This window comes from Balaenoptera ricei, chromosome 11, assembly GCF_028023285.1.
Source record: "Balaenoptera ricei isolate mBalRic1 chromosome 11, mBalRic1.hap2, whole genome shotgun sequence".
NCBI classification, from domain to species: Eukaryota; Metazoa; Chordata; class Mammalia; order Artiodactyla; family Balaenopteridae; genus Balaenoptera; species Balaenoptera ricei.
This window is the reverse complement of record NC_082649.1, coordinates 26,262,176-26,280,291: the sequence shown is the minus strand read 5'-3', so window position 1 is coordinate 26,280,291 and position 18,116 is coordinate 26,262,176. Positions and strand designations below refer to the sequence as shown.

Genomic DNA, 18,116 nt, shown 5'->3' with positions numbered 1-18,116 from the left:
GATGTGACAAAGTGTGAAGGCGGCATTCAAATATGTAAAGTTCAAGACGCACAGAGGAGTTAACAAGTACAGCTTTTTCCCACAAACAGGAGAAAGAAGAACTGGTTTACAAGGGTGGGTAGGTACATAAGCTTAGATTAAAACAAAACAAAACAAAACAAAACACTAGTATACTAGAAAAAACACTGAAATAGAGTCAGAAAAGCCAAGTCGGGATACCGGTTACACCACCCGTGACCTGTGTGAACGGAGGCCGGCCACCAGCATCGCTGAGAATTAGCTCCTTAACCTTGAGTGATTCCTTGAAAAAGTATCTGATTCTGACTCCTGAGTTTTCCTTCCTTCCTTCTTTCTTTCCTTTTCTCCATTTCTTCCTTCCTTCTCCTTTTGGAGAAGTTGCTTGTAATTGAGAGGCAAAATCCCTTTGCACACGCGCAGCTCCTGTTCCGTTCTCTATATTTTTGCCATAAAGGTTTGTCGTGCATTTCCCTGAAGTCAGCTCTCTATATTACCGGTACCAATCCTTGGGGATCTTTGGGGAATGAGTTTTCTATAAGAATGTAAATTAATTTATTAACTAGAATGCTATAGATTGCCTCAGAGGGCCTCGGCATGGGAATGGCTGCAGATTTTCAAAGGATTATGATTCTGCTCTGCTCATAAAATCCTCCCAGAGAGCTCTGGGAGCCAGCTGAGTCCTCTCTCATTAGAACCTAACAAGATTCCTTCTCAAGGAGTTGCATGGGGTCTCCTAGACCAGCTGAAGAACAGAAGGGTCTAGGCGGCAACCTGCTCCATCCCAGTGCCTTAGCGCTTTGAGAAAAGAGAAACCTGGGCCGAATCCCTGCTCGCCTCACTGCCAACTTAGGAAAACATGCCTTATTTTCAGGATCTCCCAAGTTAACAGCATCTTTTCTGAGCCTTCTGGGTGATGTGACTTGAGTTCTTTTCTGAGACAATAAAGTCCATCTGTCTTTCTATCCACAGCCCACTTGCCCTCATAGACAACAGCCCCGGCTTCTTGCCAAAGAGCCTGCCTTTATCCTGGTGAGGGGGACATTTGGAAACAAGCATTGACCAGCCTGGCTAGACGTGTCTTTTTTTTTTTCAGTCTGATCAGAAGAAGGTGGTACACGAGAGCCTCCAAGCCTAGCAGGCGGACTTTCTCAGCTGCCGCCTCACACAATATCCCAGCTCGGCTGCATCTCTGCTGTGTGAACTCGGGCCAGGGGGCGAGTGTGAATGGCTCGGCATCTGATAGGAATTTATCACCCACCGGCTGCTGGTTGGGTAGGGGATAAAGCAAGGGGAAGGGGGCTGTGAGTGTTTAATGCACACTGCCACAACCCAACAGTTTGCCCTAAAGAGCCTCTTCCCAATATAAAAGGACAGGGTCAAAAGTAAGTTGACCCCGGACAGAATGTACAATTATTAGAAGAGAACTGTGCAGGCACAGCTGCTGGGACCCCACCGGTTCCGCATCAGGCTGCCAAGAGTCAGAATATGAATTATCAACTCAAGGGTGTTTTCTCCACCCCTCCTCACCCCCACCACCTCCCCCAGCCTTGTCCTCCTGTTTTAGGCAAGTCCTATTGCGTTTCCACAGGAAGAAGCATAGCCCTCCCTAGCAGCTGCAATAATTGTGTCCCTATTGTGATGAAGACCTCCTCCTGGCCACCCCCCTACAAGTGGCCATTGTCAGCGCGGAGTCAGTGATTACACGCTCCGCCTGATGCTTTGGGGGACCCAGCTGCCTAAGTGCTGACACACGAGTGTGCGGAAGGCCGGGGAGGGGGCCGAGCCGGTGGAGGTGGAGGCAAGAGGTGGGGGGAGCCCACGTCTGTGAGATGGGACTCTGACATACCAGACCTTTTGCATAAGTCAAACCCAGAACAAATGAGGCTTTATCAGGCCCCAGTGATGAGGGGGTCTCATCTCCCTTTGAAGTGGAGCAGAGCATGGGGCCTAGCAGCTTTGCCTCCTTTGGACCAAGCAAACATCCTGCTTTTGATACGCTGCATGCTCATTATCTCTGCCCCATTTAATGATTTTTGATTGAAGGGTGGCGGCTGGGATGCCGAGAAGATCGTTAGAGAGGCTCCATCCAGCCAAGCCCGCAAGAAAGGCTTTCCTTGTGCCCGGGTGTAAATTCGGAATTTCTTAACAGTATGCGCTTGTTCTTAGAGGCAGATAAGGGCAGAGCGTGAAATTCTTAATTAAGCAATAAATAGAGAGTGGGGTGTCAGCAGATGTAGCCGGTAGCCATGGCAACGGGAATCACATGAGCAAGAGAGCTGAGACTAGATGTAGGCCTCGGGCCTGGGCCTGACTGACAGCTGAAGAATCCTACAAAGCTTGTAAACCAGATTAATTAGCTGACTAATTATTTCATAGCGTGAATGTAACTAAAAAATAAAAATAGTTCACCACGAACTAAAACATCCCTGGGAAAAAACCAACAGGGACAGAGGCAGTGGGAAACTGGCTGTGTAAGTCAGAGACAGGAGTGCTAGTGAATCCGATCACAGAGACTGAAAAATGGGCTCTCTGGATTTGACTCCAAGTTTGACAATATGAAGGAACGCTTGTTTTATAGTCAGACCCGTTCGCAAGCATGGTGTAGAAGCTGCAGTTCACCACTGCCGTTCATGATAGTTTATCACACCAAATATTGCCCCTCCGGGATCCTACCACAAACTGTAGCACACAAGGACTTCACTTGTGGTCTGTTTTGTAAGTGGCTCCTTGGGCAGAAGTCTAAGGGGCTTTAGAAAGGCTTTAGAACCAATCTCCTTAAGAAAGATTCTTAAATGAGCAAGGTTATCTTATTCTGTGGGTAACAATTGCTTAAGTGATATGAAGTTTCAATCAGGGGACCCATATATCATATACGTCATGTTATCATGAATCTGTTATCTTACAAAAGCTAGTCAAGGAAAGTAGAATGAGACTCTTTTAGACAAGTTATGACGGGTATATGGAATTCAAGGCACCTGAGATTGACCACCTTCCAGGAAAAAAAGAAACATTCTAGAGAAATAATCTACTGAGAAAATGTGTAATAAAATAACATGGCATGCTAATCACACTTGAAGATGTTTGGGTGTTTTGTACCACAATTCCAAGAGATCAGTAAGTATTCTTAACCTCGTTGTATAGATGCAGCCACGGAGGCATGGAGAATTTATAATTCCATGCCCCAGGTAAAACAGCCAGCCAGCCACTGATTAAAACCCGAAGCCCTAAACTCTGGCCATGAGCTTTCCAAAGAAGCTGCATTCTGTAAAGACATTGCTGAACAAAGACAAAACTTGCCTTGGTAAAGAAGAGAAAGGCAAGAGTCAAGAAATATTATATGTGCGGGACTTTTTTCTTTGTCATGGGGACCAGTGAGAAATTTTCTCCTGCACCACTGCCTGGCACCCCCCACCCTTGTTGGTCAGTGGCCCATGATTATTGAGTGGGCAGCACACTCTAGTGGAGAGAGTCACAGCCAGGAGCCAGAATGCCTGGGTTCTGCTCTCTGCCATTCTCGGCTGGGTCAAAGATGAGTCAGGCATCTTAAATCACACAGCAAGGAGCCAAGTGGAGGAAATGAAGATAATTGTGATTTTTTAAAAACTTCCCCTCTTGGGGGATGTGGTAGGGCTGCACACTAACAATACAAAAGACGGTCTACTTAGAAGTGGTCAAGGAATGAGTGAAAGCCAGCCAACTGTCAGCGGAGCAGGACTCCAGATGGAAGGCCAGCAGGGAAAGGAGCAGTGTCCCCCCAACCATGCCCACCCCCCAAAGCCTGACAGGAAACTCGGTGGACCTGGAGGAGGGTCAAGCAGTTTCCCTATAATAAAATGAAACCTCTGTATACACAACCTCCTCATGGGTTTTTTTTTTTTCATTCCAGGAATATGTCCACATAGACTGTGAGGGCTTCTCTTCTTGGATTAAATGTATTTTATGTAAATTATCCCAATCACAGAGACCTATAAAGCCCCATGGTCCAAAGAAGACAATTAAGCGAAAGTAACAAACTAATCAACATGTAACTGGCACTCTCCTGCTTGGAGCCTTTGGAGGTGTCAGCCGCAGCTACGTCACTGCCGTTGGGGCTGTTGGTCTGCGGACACCATGGTAGCCTCCTCAAATTCCTAGTGGTGGTGCAGACTTTACACAGAGGATATCCACAATCATGCCCAATGCACACAACCCAATATAGCTGCATGGGACACCACCATGGAAGACCAGTGTGAGCTTCGGCTCCGCCTGAAACCTCAAGTCCTCACTGTGACAGCCCAGGAATGGGAACAGGCCTGGCTCTCGCCACCTACCTACTCCATTCAGACAGAGGATGGCGGGAGCACAGATGACCATGAAAGCCGCTCCTTGGAGGACTAGGAATCCTCTCCAAGGAGTCAGGGTATCCAACCTTACTAAACATTCCAGCAACCCTCTGTGACTTCCTGTTCCTTGCCCAACTCATATTATTCAAAAGTGGAGATACCAAGGTATTCTGATACAAAGACTCTTTAATTAATAAAAGCCGTCTGCCTAATAAAAATGGTTTATACTGAAATATTCACCTCAGTCCTATATATGTACATATATAATACAGATGCACATCTACATAAAATATATATATATACTTATACAGATGTGCATTTATACCATATGTGTAAATATAGTATAATACTATAACTTGCTGTTAATTCAATAAATAATGTGGGGAAGAAAATCTTCAGCTGCATGACTTGATTTTGTTTTCTTTATGCCACAAATGTTCCTTTATCATGCTTGGTTTACGTGGCTGTTCAAATTAGTTTGCAGTTCATGAACAAATCTGATCCATGGACAAGACAGGTTCCTCAGAAGCGTGCTAACTAATAACACAAGAGCAATTTGAAATTAAAATTTTGTTTCGGAATATACATCAAATGAATAGCCATAGTTAAAGTTAATGGCAACTATTTGCTCTTACTTAATGGCTGTATTTGACTCTAGTGGTAAAACAGTCTCAGGGATCTCTGTCCATCCTGATTTTTTATAGTTTTAGATTGTATTTATGGATGAATCAAATCAGAAATAAAATTTGAATGGTACAATTCAGTGCAAATAAAATATAGAGCAATCCATTTGGCCAAGACTTTTTAAAAACCCGGGAAGCACCATCCTCTCCTCTCTGGTGCTATTAAAATGTAATTGCCCCAGGGCTCAAGTGTAATCAGACCCAGTTGACAAATGGCTAGGCACAAGTGAGAGGGACAAAGAACTCAGGATGCCTACCAGCTCCCTAAACCCTTAAGGCCAAGTCTGGCTTGTGGCAGAGACTGGGACTTGCCATGCTTGACATGGCCCTGATTTCGACCAGGATCTATTAAGACCAGTTCATAACAAAATTGTCCTTCTAGAGACTCAATTTGTCAGATTCTCCTTCTTACAGACCACACTGAGCTAAGGTTGGTATAAGTGGACACCATGTACCCAGAGTGACCAATGCTGAAATAATATAGAAAAGAAATATGAGATGAGCTCCAGGAAGTCAAAAAAGAAATCTATGGCCCTGACCCACACATTGGGCTCCCGTGAAACATGCACAATAAGAAGGTAAGGAAATCCTTTTGGCCCCTGTTACTCTGCAATCACTGTAGGGTTTCTGGTTCTATAAAATGAGGCTCCTGGACCCTTCACCCTGATGCTGCCTCTGACACAAGACAAGACAGCCCATCCCCAAGTCCTCAGATAGCCTTCCATGCATCTCATTTTCCTGACCTCAGATTTCCTTCCAAGGCTTCTCACCTTCCACATTGACTACACTCTTCATCCTGCCTCTCTGTACCTTTGCTGCTCCTTGTATCGGTGATCACAACCAGCCATCCTGTCTTTACATGTGCAGTTGACTTTTCTACAAATACAACATGGCCTTAACATGAATGAAAAATACGAATAGCAGTCAAAGTTTATTAAGCACTTGCTCTGGTTTAGACCCTCTGCTAAAGAATTTTACATGTTGTCCTTGATTTAATTTCCTATCCTTTAGATAGGTCCTTTTATTATCCCATTTTACAGATGAGGAGGCTGAGGCTTAGAAAGAATACCTGCACGATGTCCCATAGCTAGTAGGTGCCGGAGCTGGGATTCAAATGCAGGCAGTCTGATTCAGAGCCCAACCACTTAACCATAACACACAGCGGTCTCTTTCAGTTCCTCATCACTTCATAGCACCAGTGTTTGGTCTTCCAAAGGGAATTGTGGTTTCTGACTATGTGCTCAACATGCTCATCCCATTATACTTACCCAGATAGGTGAGTTGTCTCAACTGGCTGTGGAAGAACCAGTCACAGCCCTGGTCCCGACCAGGTGATGGAAGAGACGGAAGGGACCGCCCCGCTTGACTCCCGCACGTTATGAGGATGTCAGGGTAAGGCCACAGGTCTGTGTGCACCAGCAGCAGGTAATTCCCAGGAGCAAAGTTCTCAAATGTCGCTGAGTACTTGAAGTGAGAGAAAAGTACAAAAGTGCTCATTGAGTGAGGAAGACTCTTCCCAGAAAAAGATTTACAAAGAACTCAGATGGAGTGGTTTAGAAACAGGACTGTTCACACCGGCTACGTTTCTTGTGGGAAATGGGATTACTTAAATCTACTCCATCATAAATTCATAACTAAAGCTACAAAATCATACAGTGTGAGGACTGAAAGCTGTAAGGTTCTTCTTATTTAACAATCTCAATTAACAGAGGAGAAAACCAAAGTTCAGACAAGTGAAGTAACTTGTCCCAGGTCAAACAGCAAGAAGAGACAGAGACACATGTAGAATTCCTGTTCAGTTTTCCCCAAGACTCAAACAGGCAGGCAATGATAGGAGTGCCATCCATTTATAACAGTAACAGCTAACACGGTTGAGCATTGGCTCAGGTATCATTCATATCAAGGCATCCAACCCTTGAAAGACTCTGGGGATTGTTACTAGTATTGCCTCCATTTTATAGATGAAGACACTGAGGTAGGTGGAGGTTCGGTAACTCTCCCTACATCACAAAGCAGGAGAGCGCTGATCTGGGACAGAGACCCCGGTGTCCACCTCCAGAGTCACCATTCTACTGCCTTCACCTTCCCAGAATGTTCTCATGGGAACCTCAGAGGAAGGGGAGAGAGGTGCACATTCTTCCTGAGAGCCGTGGTGAGGGGATCAAATGGATTCTGCTTTGAATTCTTCAGCTCTATGGCACACCTGCTTCCAGCTCCCTAAGACCTGCTCTTATGACCTTTAGGGAGAATGTGTGTGATGAGACGGGAAGAAAGAAATGTGTTAAAAGGAATAAGAGAAGCTTGAGGGAATCCACTGGATTGATTTTCTTCAGAAAATGCACCTATTTTCCTTATGGTTTTTCCTACCTTCCCTCCCCCTAACCATCTGACTCCTTCAACCCAATCCAAACGAAAGGCTAGTGCCTTTCGTTTTCATGTGCAAGTTAATCTTTGACCACAAGGTGGCAGTGTGCAATGTAAAAAAAATGCCTTGTGAAGCTATTTTCTCTCGGCTACAAACACTTCCCTGGGGTAAGTTGGTTCTTAACCCATAATATATAAGACTACAATTCTATAGGATGCTTAGAAGCTGTTTTTCATTGTATTAATAAAGTTAAAATTTCAGGCAGAACCATTCTGTGTTCAAGGTGAGGTTTAAAGAGATTCTAAAATTTTCAAGTTTAAAATAAAAAACAATCATACCTCAAATTCAGGTTACATTCATCTGGTCAAAATGCTGCTGCAGTTTTCTTGATCAACACCAGAAGATGCTAATACCTGCAAACTATTGCATCACAGAAGGAAAGACGGGAACCCCTAGGGAATGGAATCTACCATCAAGTGGATGCCAGGGGTTACCTGCAGAGAGCTGTTGGTCCAAGGGCTCTCAAATCGCAGTGAGTAGGTCTCTTGATCCAAGAGCAGCGCCATCCAGCCATAAGGGTTAGACAGTGTGTCATGCACATAACTGACAGTGGTTGTCTTATTTCTGCTGTCCGTTATGGTTAAATCATAAGAAACTTTTGGGGCATTGGCTCTAGAGTGATTTAAAAAGAAAAAAAGTGGGTGGTAAGTTTTTTGTCCATCCTGGATCTAAGGCACTCCTCTCCCATCAGCTATAACTCATCTATTTTCTCCATGTATGTCTCTCGTCCCAGTGTCTATCCAGGTTTTAGCAGTCATGGTGTGTGTCAAAAAGCCCAGTGGGAAGGTGTCACTGGACCATTTGTGCATCACACTGACCTGTAACACTCAGACCTTAGCCCACTAATCAATGCCATCTTAATGAGTTCATATAGGCCAGGACTATATACTATTATTTTAACAAAGAAATATCCAAGGTCAGAATATTGCCATAGCCCGGGTTTATCAGCAGCAGAACGCGTATTACACAGTCACTAGTTATCCCTCTGGGGAACAGTGGCTGAAGCCCAGAACCTCAGAGCCTACCTCCAACGGCCCAGCAGGAACAGCCGCAGTAAGCTTCCCCGGAACGAAGAGGGCCCTGGGTCCTCTCCTGTGGGCTTACGCGATGCCCAGGGCTCACTCAGTGCTGGTGGGTTTGCGTTCTTGCTTGTTAACAAGGAATGTGACATCCTGAAGTTAGAGACATTTTCTCTTTTTTGGTATCCTGCCCCTTGGCACTGGGCCCTGCACATTATGGGCACTCAAATCATGTTTGTTACACAAACAAAGCCTGCATGGAGGAGCTCTTCCCAAAAGCGATGCCAACTTCCCAATTTACAGAAAGGGTTTCTAGAAGAACAGCATTTTACCAAGTGAGGAAACTGAGACAGACTATGGTAAAAGTAATATGTGAACATCACAGGTAGAGCTAGAAAGTTTTCAATTTCTACAAAGTATTCTATGCAGCCCATTCCAGAAAGTGATTTTTAAGACTTCACCAGAAGATAAATAGATTTTGCCACCTGCTTAGATCCTAAAAGAAAAAGTGGACAGAAAAAAAATAAAGCAAAAGCTAAAAAAAATCAACACCCATTACGACCATCCTTCCCCCTCTGGTTTAGTTTTGATGAGAATCTTTAACTGTGGCATGTTGCTACAGGCAGATAATTAAATTCTCAAAGTAAAGGGGAATGAGACAAAGGAGGATGTTGGGTTTTCAAAGTGAGGGGTGATGTGAGCACATCGAAAGCCAATTTACAATCTAGTGGCATATTATAGAGAGGAGACTGGTTTTAGTGTTAAATGCTTGGGCACCATTGTCAAATGGCTATAAATTGGAAATCTATATCTGCGTGCACTAGGTGTATGAATTTGGGGCACTCACTGACCCTCTTTAAGCTTTAATTTCCTTTTTTTTTTTAATGGAAACAACAACAGTATGTATCTCCTATAGCAACTGTGAAACTTAAAGTGATGGTCTATGTGAAGTATTCAGTAACCATCACTAAGCCCAATAAGTCTACCTATAGCTAATTTAAGAACCTCAGATGTGCCTGGTTTGCCACTCTGTCTACTTATTTTACTGTCTAGAGTTTATCCAGGATATTTGGTCATTTAAAAACACACTCAAAACCTTTCATGGTACAGAGCTTTAGCCCTGGCAATGTAGCACTTGATACATATTTCTTGTAAGATTAAATGCGTTTGTTTCATCCGTTAATAAGTAAAATGAAAGGGATAAAGAATGCTCAGGGCATTTGGAATAAAAGAACTACTCTTTCCCAGATGTCCCTACATAGCATTCACCAAACCTTTAGAAATCTTGGGGTGGGGTGGCTTCTTCCTCTCTTTGGACCTGGGATACAGAGGACTTTTTTTGCATGTATATCAAGATTTAAATAGGAACTTAAGTAAATCCTGGACTCACATTCTTAGAATCAGAGTGGATATGAAGGTCATCTGTTCTAACATCCAATCTACTGTGGAAATTCCCTCCATATTTTATCTTGTTCCTTCTTCCAGCTTTGGGGAGTTCACATCCTCAAATTCCTCCTCCATTTATGAAATTTATTTGTAAATTTTAGTTTTAGACAAGCTTGAGAAAGCTTAATTTTCTCCCTTGTATTTTCTAGCCCTTTCTCCTCAATCGCTATGGCTTTCTCTTACCCTGACTGAAACCATGAGTCCCAGGGTCCCAGGAGATCAGCCAGCACAATTTGGTCCAACTAAGATATTTACTAAGTGAAGATAGGTTACTGGGAAATAAATGTAAAACAAATGTGATAAGAAGAGATAAGTTGAAATACCAAAGAGGCAAATGAGTTAGCCACAGCAAGTACCGAGGTCAATACATCAGGTGGGATTCCCCACAGTCCAGAAAATGATTCTGAGAATTTCAGGTTCTGAAAGAGCAGCCCTTCAGCTTTCACAGAGACATATGGGCTCTGGAAAATGAATCACAAGACTGAATTCCAAGAAAGACTCACTGATAAATCAGAATTTCCATTTAATAATTCGCAGTGAGAAATAAAACTGCCTTTCACATAGTGGGTATTCAACAAATGTTTGTTGAATGAATAAATGAGTGTTAAATGGACTAGAACACTCTAACTGGCTACTTAGTGATGTTTGGTCCCAGGGAAGTCTACGCAGAAAACCACATGAGTGTCAGGAGATTTCTTGTAAACTTACTCATCAAAGGAGATAAGCAATTGATCGTAAGTTATCAGATCCTGATACAGTCAACCCCATTATCAATAAGATATTCACCAAAAGGACTTATACACTTAAGTTTAGTGGTCAGAAAACCTCTCCTGGACATATACAAGCAATCTGCACTAACAGTGGGCCCTGGTTTAGGAAAATGCTAAGATTTCCTTATGAACTTAGATTTCTTCTATCCTAGTTGAGTGCTCTCAATTAAACCACTTTTACATTAGGGTTTTGGGGTTTTTTTTTTAACTATACACCAAAAGAATTCTATTTGTTCAAATGCATCCATCTGTTCACATCTAATTACTCCAACCTGTATTTTGTCACTTACTTTGCCTGACCAGCCTATATTTTATCACTCTTTTCTTAAGAGATAATGCATATTTCCAGAAATTCTTCTTCATTCCAGCAATATGGCCCCAAGAATTCCCCCTGGTCACTTGGACTAGACTTAATTATTTCTCAGATTTCTATCAGCATCACATTTATAAGTCAGTTTTAAGATCTAATTTCTCCTGATTCTGTTTCTATAGATTGTAATTTCACTTACTGAAGGAGCCATTTTTCAGGCCATACTCCCCAGTTTCAGAAGGCCCTTATAAACATGACCCTGTTTTCAAATACTGTAAAACCACTAAATGCTAACATTAATTCAGTTCTATTCGTCTTCGGGACTTTTGCCCCTTCTTTTTGATGCCCTTCTTCCAACAGCATACAGTAATCTGATGCTAACCCCTTGGTCGACCAGAGACCCAACCATAGCACAGTGTGATCCTAAATCATCCTTTCCTCTACCTTCCTCATTCACTGCCCGATCCTATCAAGCCGCCCCATCCATCTCAACCAAGGGTCATGTGGGATGCAATTTCACAGGCACTCGAGGGCAGCATGAGCTTTCTTTAGGGAAATACAGGTAGAGAAGGAGGTTATCAAATATTCCTTTATCACAGTCGGTAGTGGAAAGGATCATATTGTGCATTCTGAAAAGCAAATCAAAATGTGAAAGACCCATCTCCCAGTAGGCAAGATGCCTTTTGTTGACCATCATCTCAAGGGCCAAAAATTCTAGGTCAAATCAGCTCCCATCCTTCTAGGCCAAATGCCAGCAGTGACAGTGGTGGGCTCTTCTGAAAAGCACCCAAAGAACATCAAGAGTAGAAGAATACCATGAAGAGAATTTACCAACCATAATTACTACAATTTTCGCTTGCCCTAAATAGCCACTAATTTCCCCGTGCCCTAAATAGCCACCAATCTCCCTCTCTTTACTGTTAATGAAGCAAAGGAGCACACAAGTATTTCTAATTTGGAGGAGCCAAGGAAGTCTGCATGAGCCATTAGCAGCAGAAAGCTTCATTACTAGGGGAAGAAGTCTCTCCCTGAACTTCTCATGGCTTTATGTGCAAGAAATCAGGAGGCAACCAGTCCATTTGAAATGTTAACCCTTACCTCCGAGTGAGCAATGGCTCCTGTATACAATCAAAAAGACAAGAGGACTACAAGCCTTTCCTTTTCTATGAGGTAGCTTCATTTTTTTTTAATCACCAAGCCTGTTTTTAATTAAGGGACATTTTCCTTTAGAGGTATCCTTTAGCAGTATCACTTGATAAAACTTCCCAACCTAAGTACAAATTTACAATATTAGTTGCATCAACAGTTATGTAATTTAGTGCCCAGATACTGTGCAGAACTGTTGAGTGCCTACTGCCCACAGAGGATTTGTTAGGCAATCAACAATACCAGTGAGAACAAATATTAACTCCCTGGTTTGTGTTTACCATTAGCTTACTTTTCCTGAGGGTCCATATCTCTGTGTATTAAGACAAACACTGCACTGAGCTCTAAATGCTCTAGATTCGGAGCAATTGTGAAATAAACCCTTTATAATTACACATCTCCTAAGCCAGACACATCATAAAAACTAGCCCCAAATGGTACTGTCAGCATTGCCTGGATATTCATGCTTGCTGCTGTTACTCTCATCTTTTACTGCACAAAAAGGACAAAATCAAAATGTTGAGCACAGCCAACAAATTTTTGTGGCACGACTTTTCTTGAGCATCCTTTAAAAATACACTGGGCTCATAAGAAGTCCTTGTCAGAAGCTCACCACTGTCCTTTGTTTTGGAGAGTCTTATTTTTGCATAAGTAGCCCATCCTATACAGGTTGCTAACTGTGTATTCCCCTTGCCCCTATGGCTACTGGTGTAAAGAAACCGCACCTCCCCACTGGTGAGAAATAATAATAAACAAAAATTTTTTTAATGAAAAAAGAAGTCCTGTCCGAGACCCACTATTCTATCTGCTGATCTGCCATCACCCAGTGATAATTGACATGTATCAGTAAGGGGTTTCCCGTATATACTACCCTTATTGATTGAGAAACAAATATTTCTCCTTCTGAGCAAGAAACCTAAGAGAAAAGAAACCCTAACCCTCAGACTTTCTTCCAAACTTTTAACAATTCTTAAATTCACGTAAAATATAGAAATGATAGGCAGAGAGGCAAGCCGTATGAATCCTTGCGTTTCTGGCAGGTACACCCCACATCACTCCTCCACGACTTTGCAGATATATATTTCTGTTTATCTTTTTTCAGCGTTAGCTAAAGCAATAATAATTGATTGTAGAAAAGTCCCAAAATCAACCTAGCACCTCCCCAAAGGTAGTGTCTAAAGTTTTTGCGACACACTTGGGATAATAATTCTTGCTTATTATACCTTAATCCTTGAAGAGAAGCAATAGATGTCTATTGTCTATCTGTCTATCCTTCACATACTATTGCATCTCTTTCTTGATCTGTGGAATGCAGCTGGAATGGCTATCCCAGAACATGAAAACACTACCCTTGGAGCTACACAACTCCAAGGTAGACAACTACTTGTCAGGAATATTCAAAAACAATTTTATGCACCTAGTAGGGAGTTAGACTATAGAGCCTACCTCTCTTTTATATATATGCACACCTGGCGCTGGTGGGGCTGACAGACTCCCCCTCATGAGCTCACCATCAGCCCCTCTTCCCAACTCCATATTCAGTGATATCAGGACAGATCGTGTGAGAGTATTTTCACCACGGAATTAAGCAAATGCTACAAATCAGGGTCTTTATTGTAGAAAGCTAGTTGTAAAACAGGTACCAGCACACCCCTGGACCCCTTTATTATTCATGAAATTTAACAACCATGGAGTATTATTGATGATATTCCTCAGTTTGGGCTCCATTTCGATGTTTAGATCTTTTTCTATTTTACTGCTGTAACCTCTGCTGCCGAGAGCGGATAAAATTTCTTGGAATTTTCCTGTCTCACATGTGTTTTTTCTGAGAACTGAAAAGATACCATTAGTGATGTTATGCCTATTTATCCCTAGGAAGGAGCGTTAGGCCATTATTAAAGGAAAAGCTAGGCCACAATTTCCATTTCAACTCTTCTCTACTTTTGCATTCATAGAGGCAGGGGGTGCCTTGTACTCTGAACACAGACACATTAAGAGCAGTTCCATAGGTAAACACTGAACGCAAGCACTACAGGGAAGGATATTAAGCAGGATCTAAGAATCAAGGTGATCAACAGCAACATTAACGTTTTCTTTTCTAGGAGAAATAGGAAGAAAGAAACAGAAGCTTTGGGGCACAATGAATCATAAACTGTGTCCTGCAAGACTCCAGATTCCACGACTTTCTGGGATATTTCGTTGGATAAGTGCAGTGTCATGTGTCTATTGGAAAGTGTTCCCTATTTTTCAAGAATTGGATTAAGTTTCATTTGAGCAAACTTAATTCCCTTGCCAGGCATTTGCTTCTCAGAAACGTAATCATCTATAATATTTTATTCTATTAGTAGTAAGTTTATATGTTGTTTTGTCAATCATAAATGTAGAGACTTTTTTTTTAAAACTTCATTATTGGAGTATAGTTGCTTTATAATGTTGTGTTAGTTTCTGCTGTATAACAAAGTGAATCAGCTATATGTATACATATATCCCCATATCCCCTCCCTCTTGCGTCTCCCTCCCACCCTTCCTATCCCACCCCTCTGGGTGGTTACAAAGCACCGAGCTGATCTCCCTGTGCTATGCGGCTGCTTCCCACTAGCTATCTATTTTACATTTGGTAGTGTATATATGTCCATGCTACTCTCTCACTTCGTCTCAGCTTACCCTTCCCCCTTCCCGTGTCCTAAAGTCCATTCTCTACGTCTGCGTCTTTATTCCTGTCCTGCCTCTAGGTTCATCAGACCATTCATAAATGTAGAGACTTTTAAAAGACAACATTTACTGAGCACTTACTACCTGCCAGACAACGACCCTGTGAGTTAAGTACCATTTGGCTCATTTTACTGATAGGAGAACTGAAGGAGAAAGAGGTGAAGTAACTTGTCCAGGAACATACCTAGGAAGTGGCGGAGGGAGGGTGGGCTATGATTTATGCCCACAAATGATTCTTAATTACCTCTCTATTCTTCAGCCTTTGAAAAATAATTTCAAACATATGCATATATCTTGACTTTCTTTTATGTGCTTCCTGTTAAAACTCAGAAGGACTGGTTGGCCAACCTACAACATCTTGTAAACTCTTCTAATTTCCCCCACATTCAATTCAGTACATAATTGGAAGACAGATCAAGGCTTGATTTCTGTGAGGAATAAGTAAGAAGATGAGTCAAGGATGACTCCCATCTCTGGCTTAGATAACTGAATCATTTGTCTGAACACCCAGAGATTCTGAACATCGAGGGAGGAATAGGTCCAAGGAATAAAGACCATAAGTTCAGTTTTGACAAGTTGAGTTTGAGATGGCTGTTGAATACTCTAGTGGAAATACTGAAAGCATAGCTGCTCAGTGGAAATATAATACAAGTCATAAATGCAGGCCACAGATAGAATCTTAAATTTTATTGTAGCCACACTGAAAAATTTAAAAGAAACAGGTGAAATTAATTTTAATAATATATTTAACCCAATATATTCAAAACTTATCACTTCAACGTAAGCAATATAAACAAATTGTTGAGCTCTCTTACATTCTTTTTTTTCATACAAAGTCTTAGAAATAAGGTGTATAGTTCACACTTATGGCACATCTCCATTTGGACGAGTCACATTTCACGTGTTCAGTAGCCACCTGTGGCGAGTGACTTCAATACTGGGCAGGGCAGATTCTAAGGGCAGTTGGATAAATGGATCTGGAATTCAATAAAGCAATGTAGACTGGAGGGAAAAAATCTAGAATCATCAGTGACTGTTAACTGAGGCTGTGGAATAATCCAGATCACTTGGGAAGAGCATGACGTGAGAGGAAAGCTTCTCACAGAACCCTAAGGAACACTAGCATTTAAGGGGCAGGGAGAAGAACTTACAAAGGAGGTCTAGAAGGAGCACACAGAAATCTACTGGTGAGATGATCCTTGTTCCAGGTAATTTATCTCTATACATAAGAAATGTGGGATCAGTAAATCCAGGAACTATGTGAGGCATGTTGTCATTATGAGGCCTCTATAGGAAAAGTTCCTGACATTTTTCTGAAATGAGGTCCTGACTTACACTGATAGGGCTAATGCTTTCCAGTCTTATCAGGAAGGATGGGGTTGAGAGAATGAGATTGGAAACCAGGAAAGGAACGCTATGCTGAGTACCTGTGGCCCCCAAAGAAAGCATGTTTTTAGAACTGGCAAGTGAGAGAGAACTCACCCAAACCAAGCATGTCATCATTTTAACAAAACAGAAACTAGACTCTGCCTTGTAGAGGGTAGGAATCTTTCCTTCACCTAAATATTAAACATTATTACCAACTTCAAACATTTTTAAGCCTCAGTCAACCCAACTGCAAGGTCAAGTCAGAGGAAGCTACAAAACCGGAAATGCCACAATGTAAGCACCCATCACTCTTGGAAAATGTAGTGAGGGAAGGTCGCCAATGTCAAACAAGGAACTTATAGTGAACATGAACCAGAAGGGGCCTCCAAGGAAGAGATCACACTCCAAGCACTCGGTTGCTGGTTAGGGGGCAGAGGTGCCCCGTTAAACAGCTGTGCGGCCCTCACGCCTTGCCCTCTGGGGACCTGGGCTGAGGGAGGCAGGAGGAGGCTAAGAGTTGAAAGGGAAGAGGGCAGGGTCCTTGTGCCACATCAGATCTCCATCAACATGCAACCCCAAAAGATGGGGACCGTGAGAGCTTTGTAAATCAACTCTTAGGGTGCGTGCTCCAGGGCAAATAGCACAACAAATTAATCCTTTCTCCATGAAATGCAGCAAAGTTTGTATCTACGCAGAATTCAAATTGCTCATTAGCTCTGACATGTTCCTAATGAAATGCTCTGGGACAGAGATCAAGTCACTGAACACAAATAGCTGAGGATAGAATCCTGGAAAGCTCAAGTTAGAAAGACCTTAGGGCAGTGCTTCTAAAACTTGAATATAAATCCCCTGTGGGTCCTGACTCAGAACGTCTGCAGTGAGTCTGAGATTCCCGAGTCTAATCCCAGGTAACACAGATGCACTCTGACTAGCAAGGCCTTCGGGATCATCTAACCCAACCTCCTTACCCTAGAGACGAGGACACGAAGGCTAAGAGACTCATAATTGGGAATGTGCTAAGACTCCCCTGGGGCCAATTTGGGGTCGTTGAGCACTTGTCCACAGACCTGTGAATCAACCTGAAAATGTTCAAAATAGAAGCCTAGGGAGTAGGGTGACCAACCATCCTGGTTTTCTCAAGACTGAAGGGGTTTCTGGGACACGAGGTTTTCTATTTTAAAACCAAGAAAATTACAAACAAACCAAGGCAAGTTTTTCACCCTAGTAGGAGTCTTTTGAATCTACTTAGAATACAGTATCAAGATTATTATCTTTTTGACCTTGTCAGTCCCTGAGTGCTGGGATCATGACCTGCTGCCTAGGTAAGCACCTAATTATCCTGTCCTAAAGATCTCCAAGAGCAGATGTTCAGAAGGATTACACCTGCGGAGCCTTCTAATGGCACTAAATGCCTCTCTAAGACACAGTCTCCCAGTAGGTCTCCAAGTAAGGCATAAAAAAGGAATATTGGGGCTTCCCTGGTGGCGCAGTGGTTGAGAATCTGCCTGCCAATGCAGGGGACACGGGTTCGAGCCCTGGTCTGGGAAGATCCCACATGCCGCGGAGCAACTGGGCCTGTGAGCCACAACTACTGAGCCTGCGTGTCTGGAGCCCGTGCTCCACAACAAGAGAGGCCACGACAGTGAGAGGCCCGCGCACCCCGATGAAGAGTGGCCCCTGCTCGCCGCAACTAGAGAAAGCCCTAGCACAGAAACGAAGACCCAACACAGCCAAAAATAAATAATAAAATAAATAAATAAATAAATAAAGGAATATCAACAACACAGAGAAATCAATATCATGCAAGCACAGAATGTTCTTTTTAACTACATAAATCTATTTTAATTTTCCTCATTTGGAAAAAACGCATATAAGAAATAAATCACTAACTTTAATA

At 42.6% G+C, this 18,116-nt stretch overlaps 1 protein-coding gene across 18 annotated transcripts in view; it reads right to left on the bottom strand.

The window, feature by feature from the left end:
• PKHD1 (PKHD1 ciliary IPT domain containing fibrocystin/polyductin) overlaps positions 1-18,116 on the bottom strand; it is a 471,129-nt gene that overhangs the window by 244,753 nt on the left and 208,260 nt on the right. For all 18 annotated transcript variants that reach the window (XM_059938510.1, XM_059938512.1, XM_059938518.1 and 15 more), the window contains 2 exons: positions 7,883-8,060; positions 6,292-6,487 (listed from right to left, as the gene is read on the bottom strand). In XM_059938510.1, coding sequence (XP_059794493.1) covers positions 6,292-6,487; positions 7,883-8,060 — 374 coding nt within the window. The remainder of the gene's footprint in view (positions 1-6,291; positions 6,488-7,882; positions 8,061-18,116) is intronic.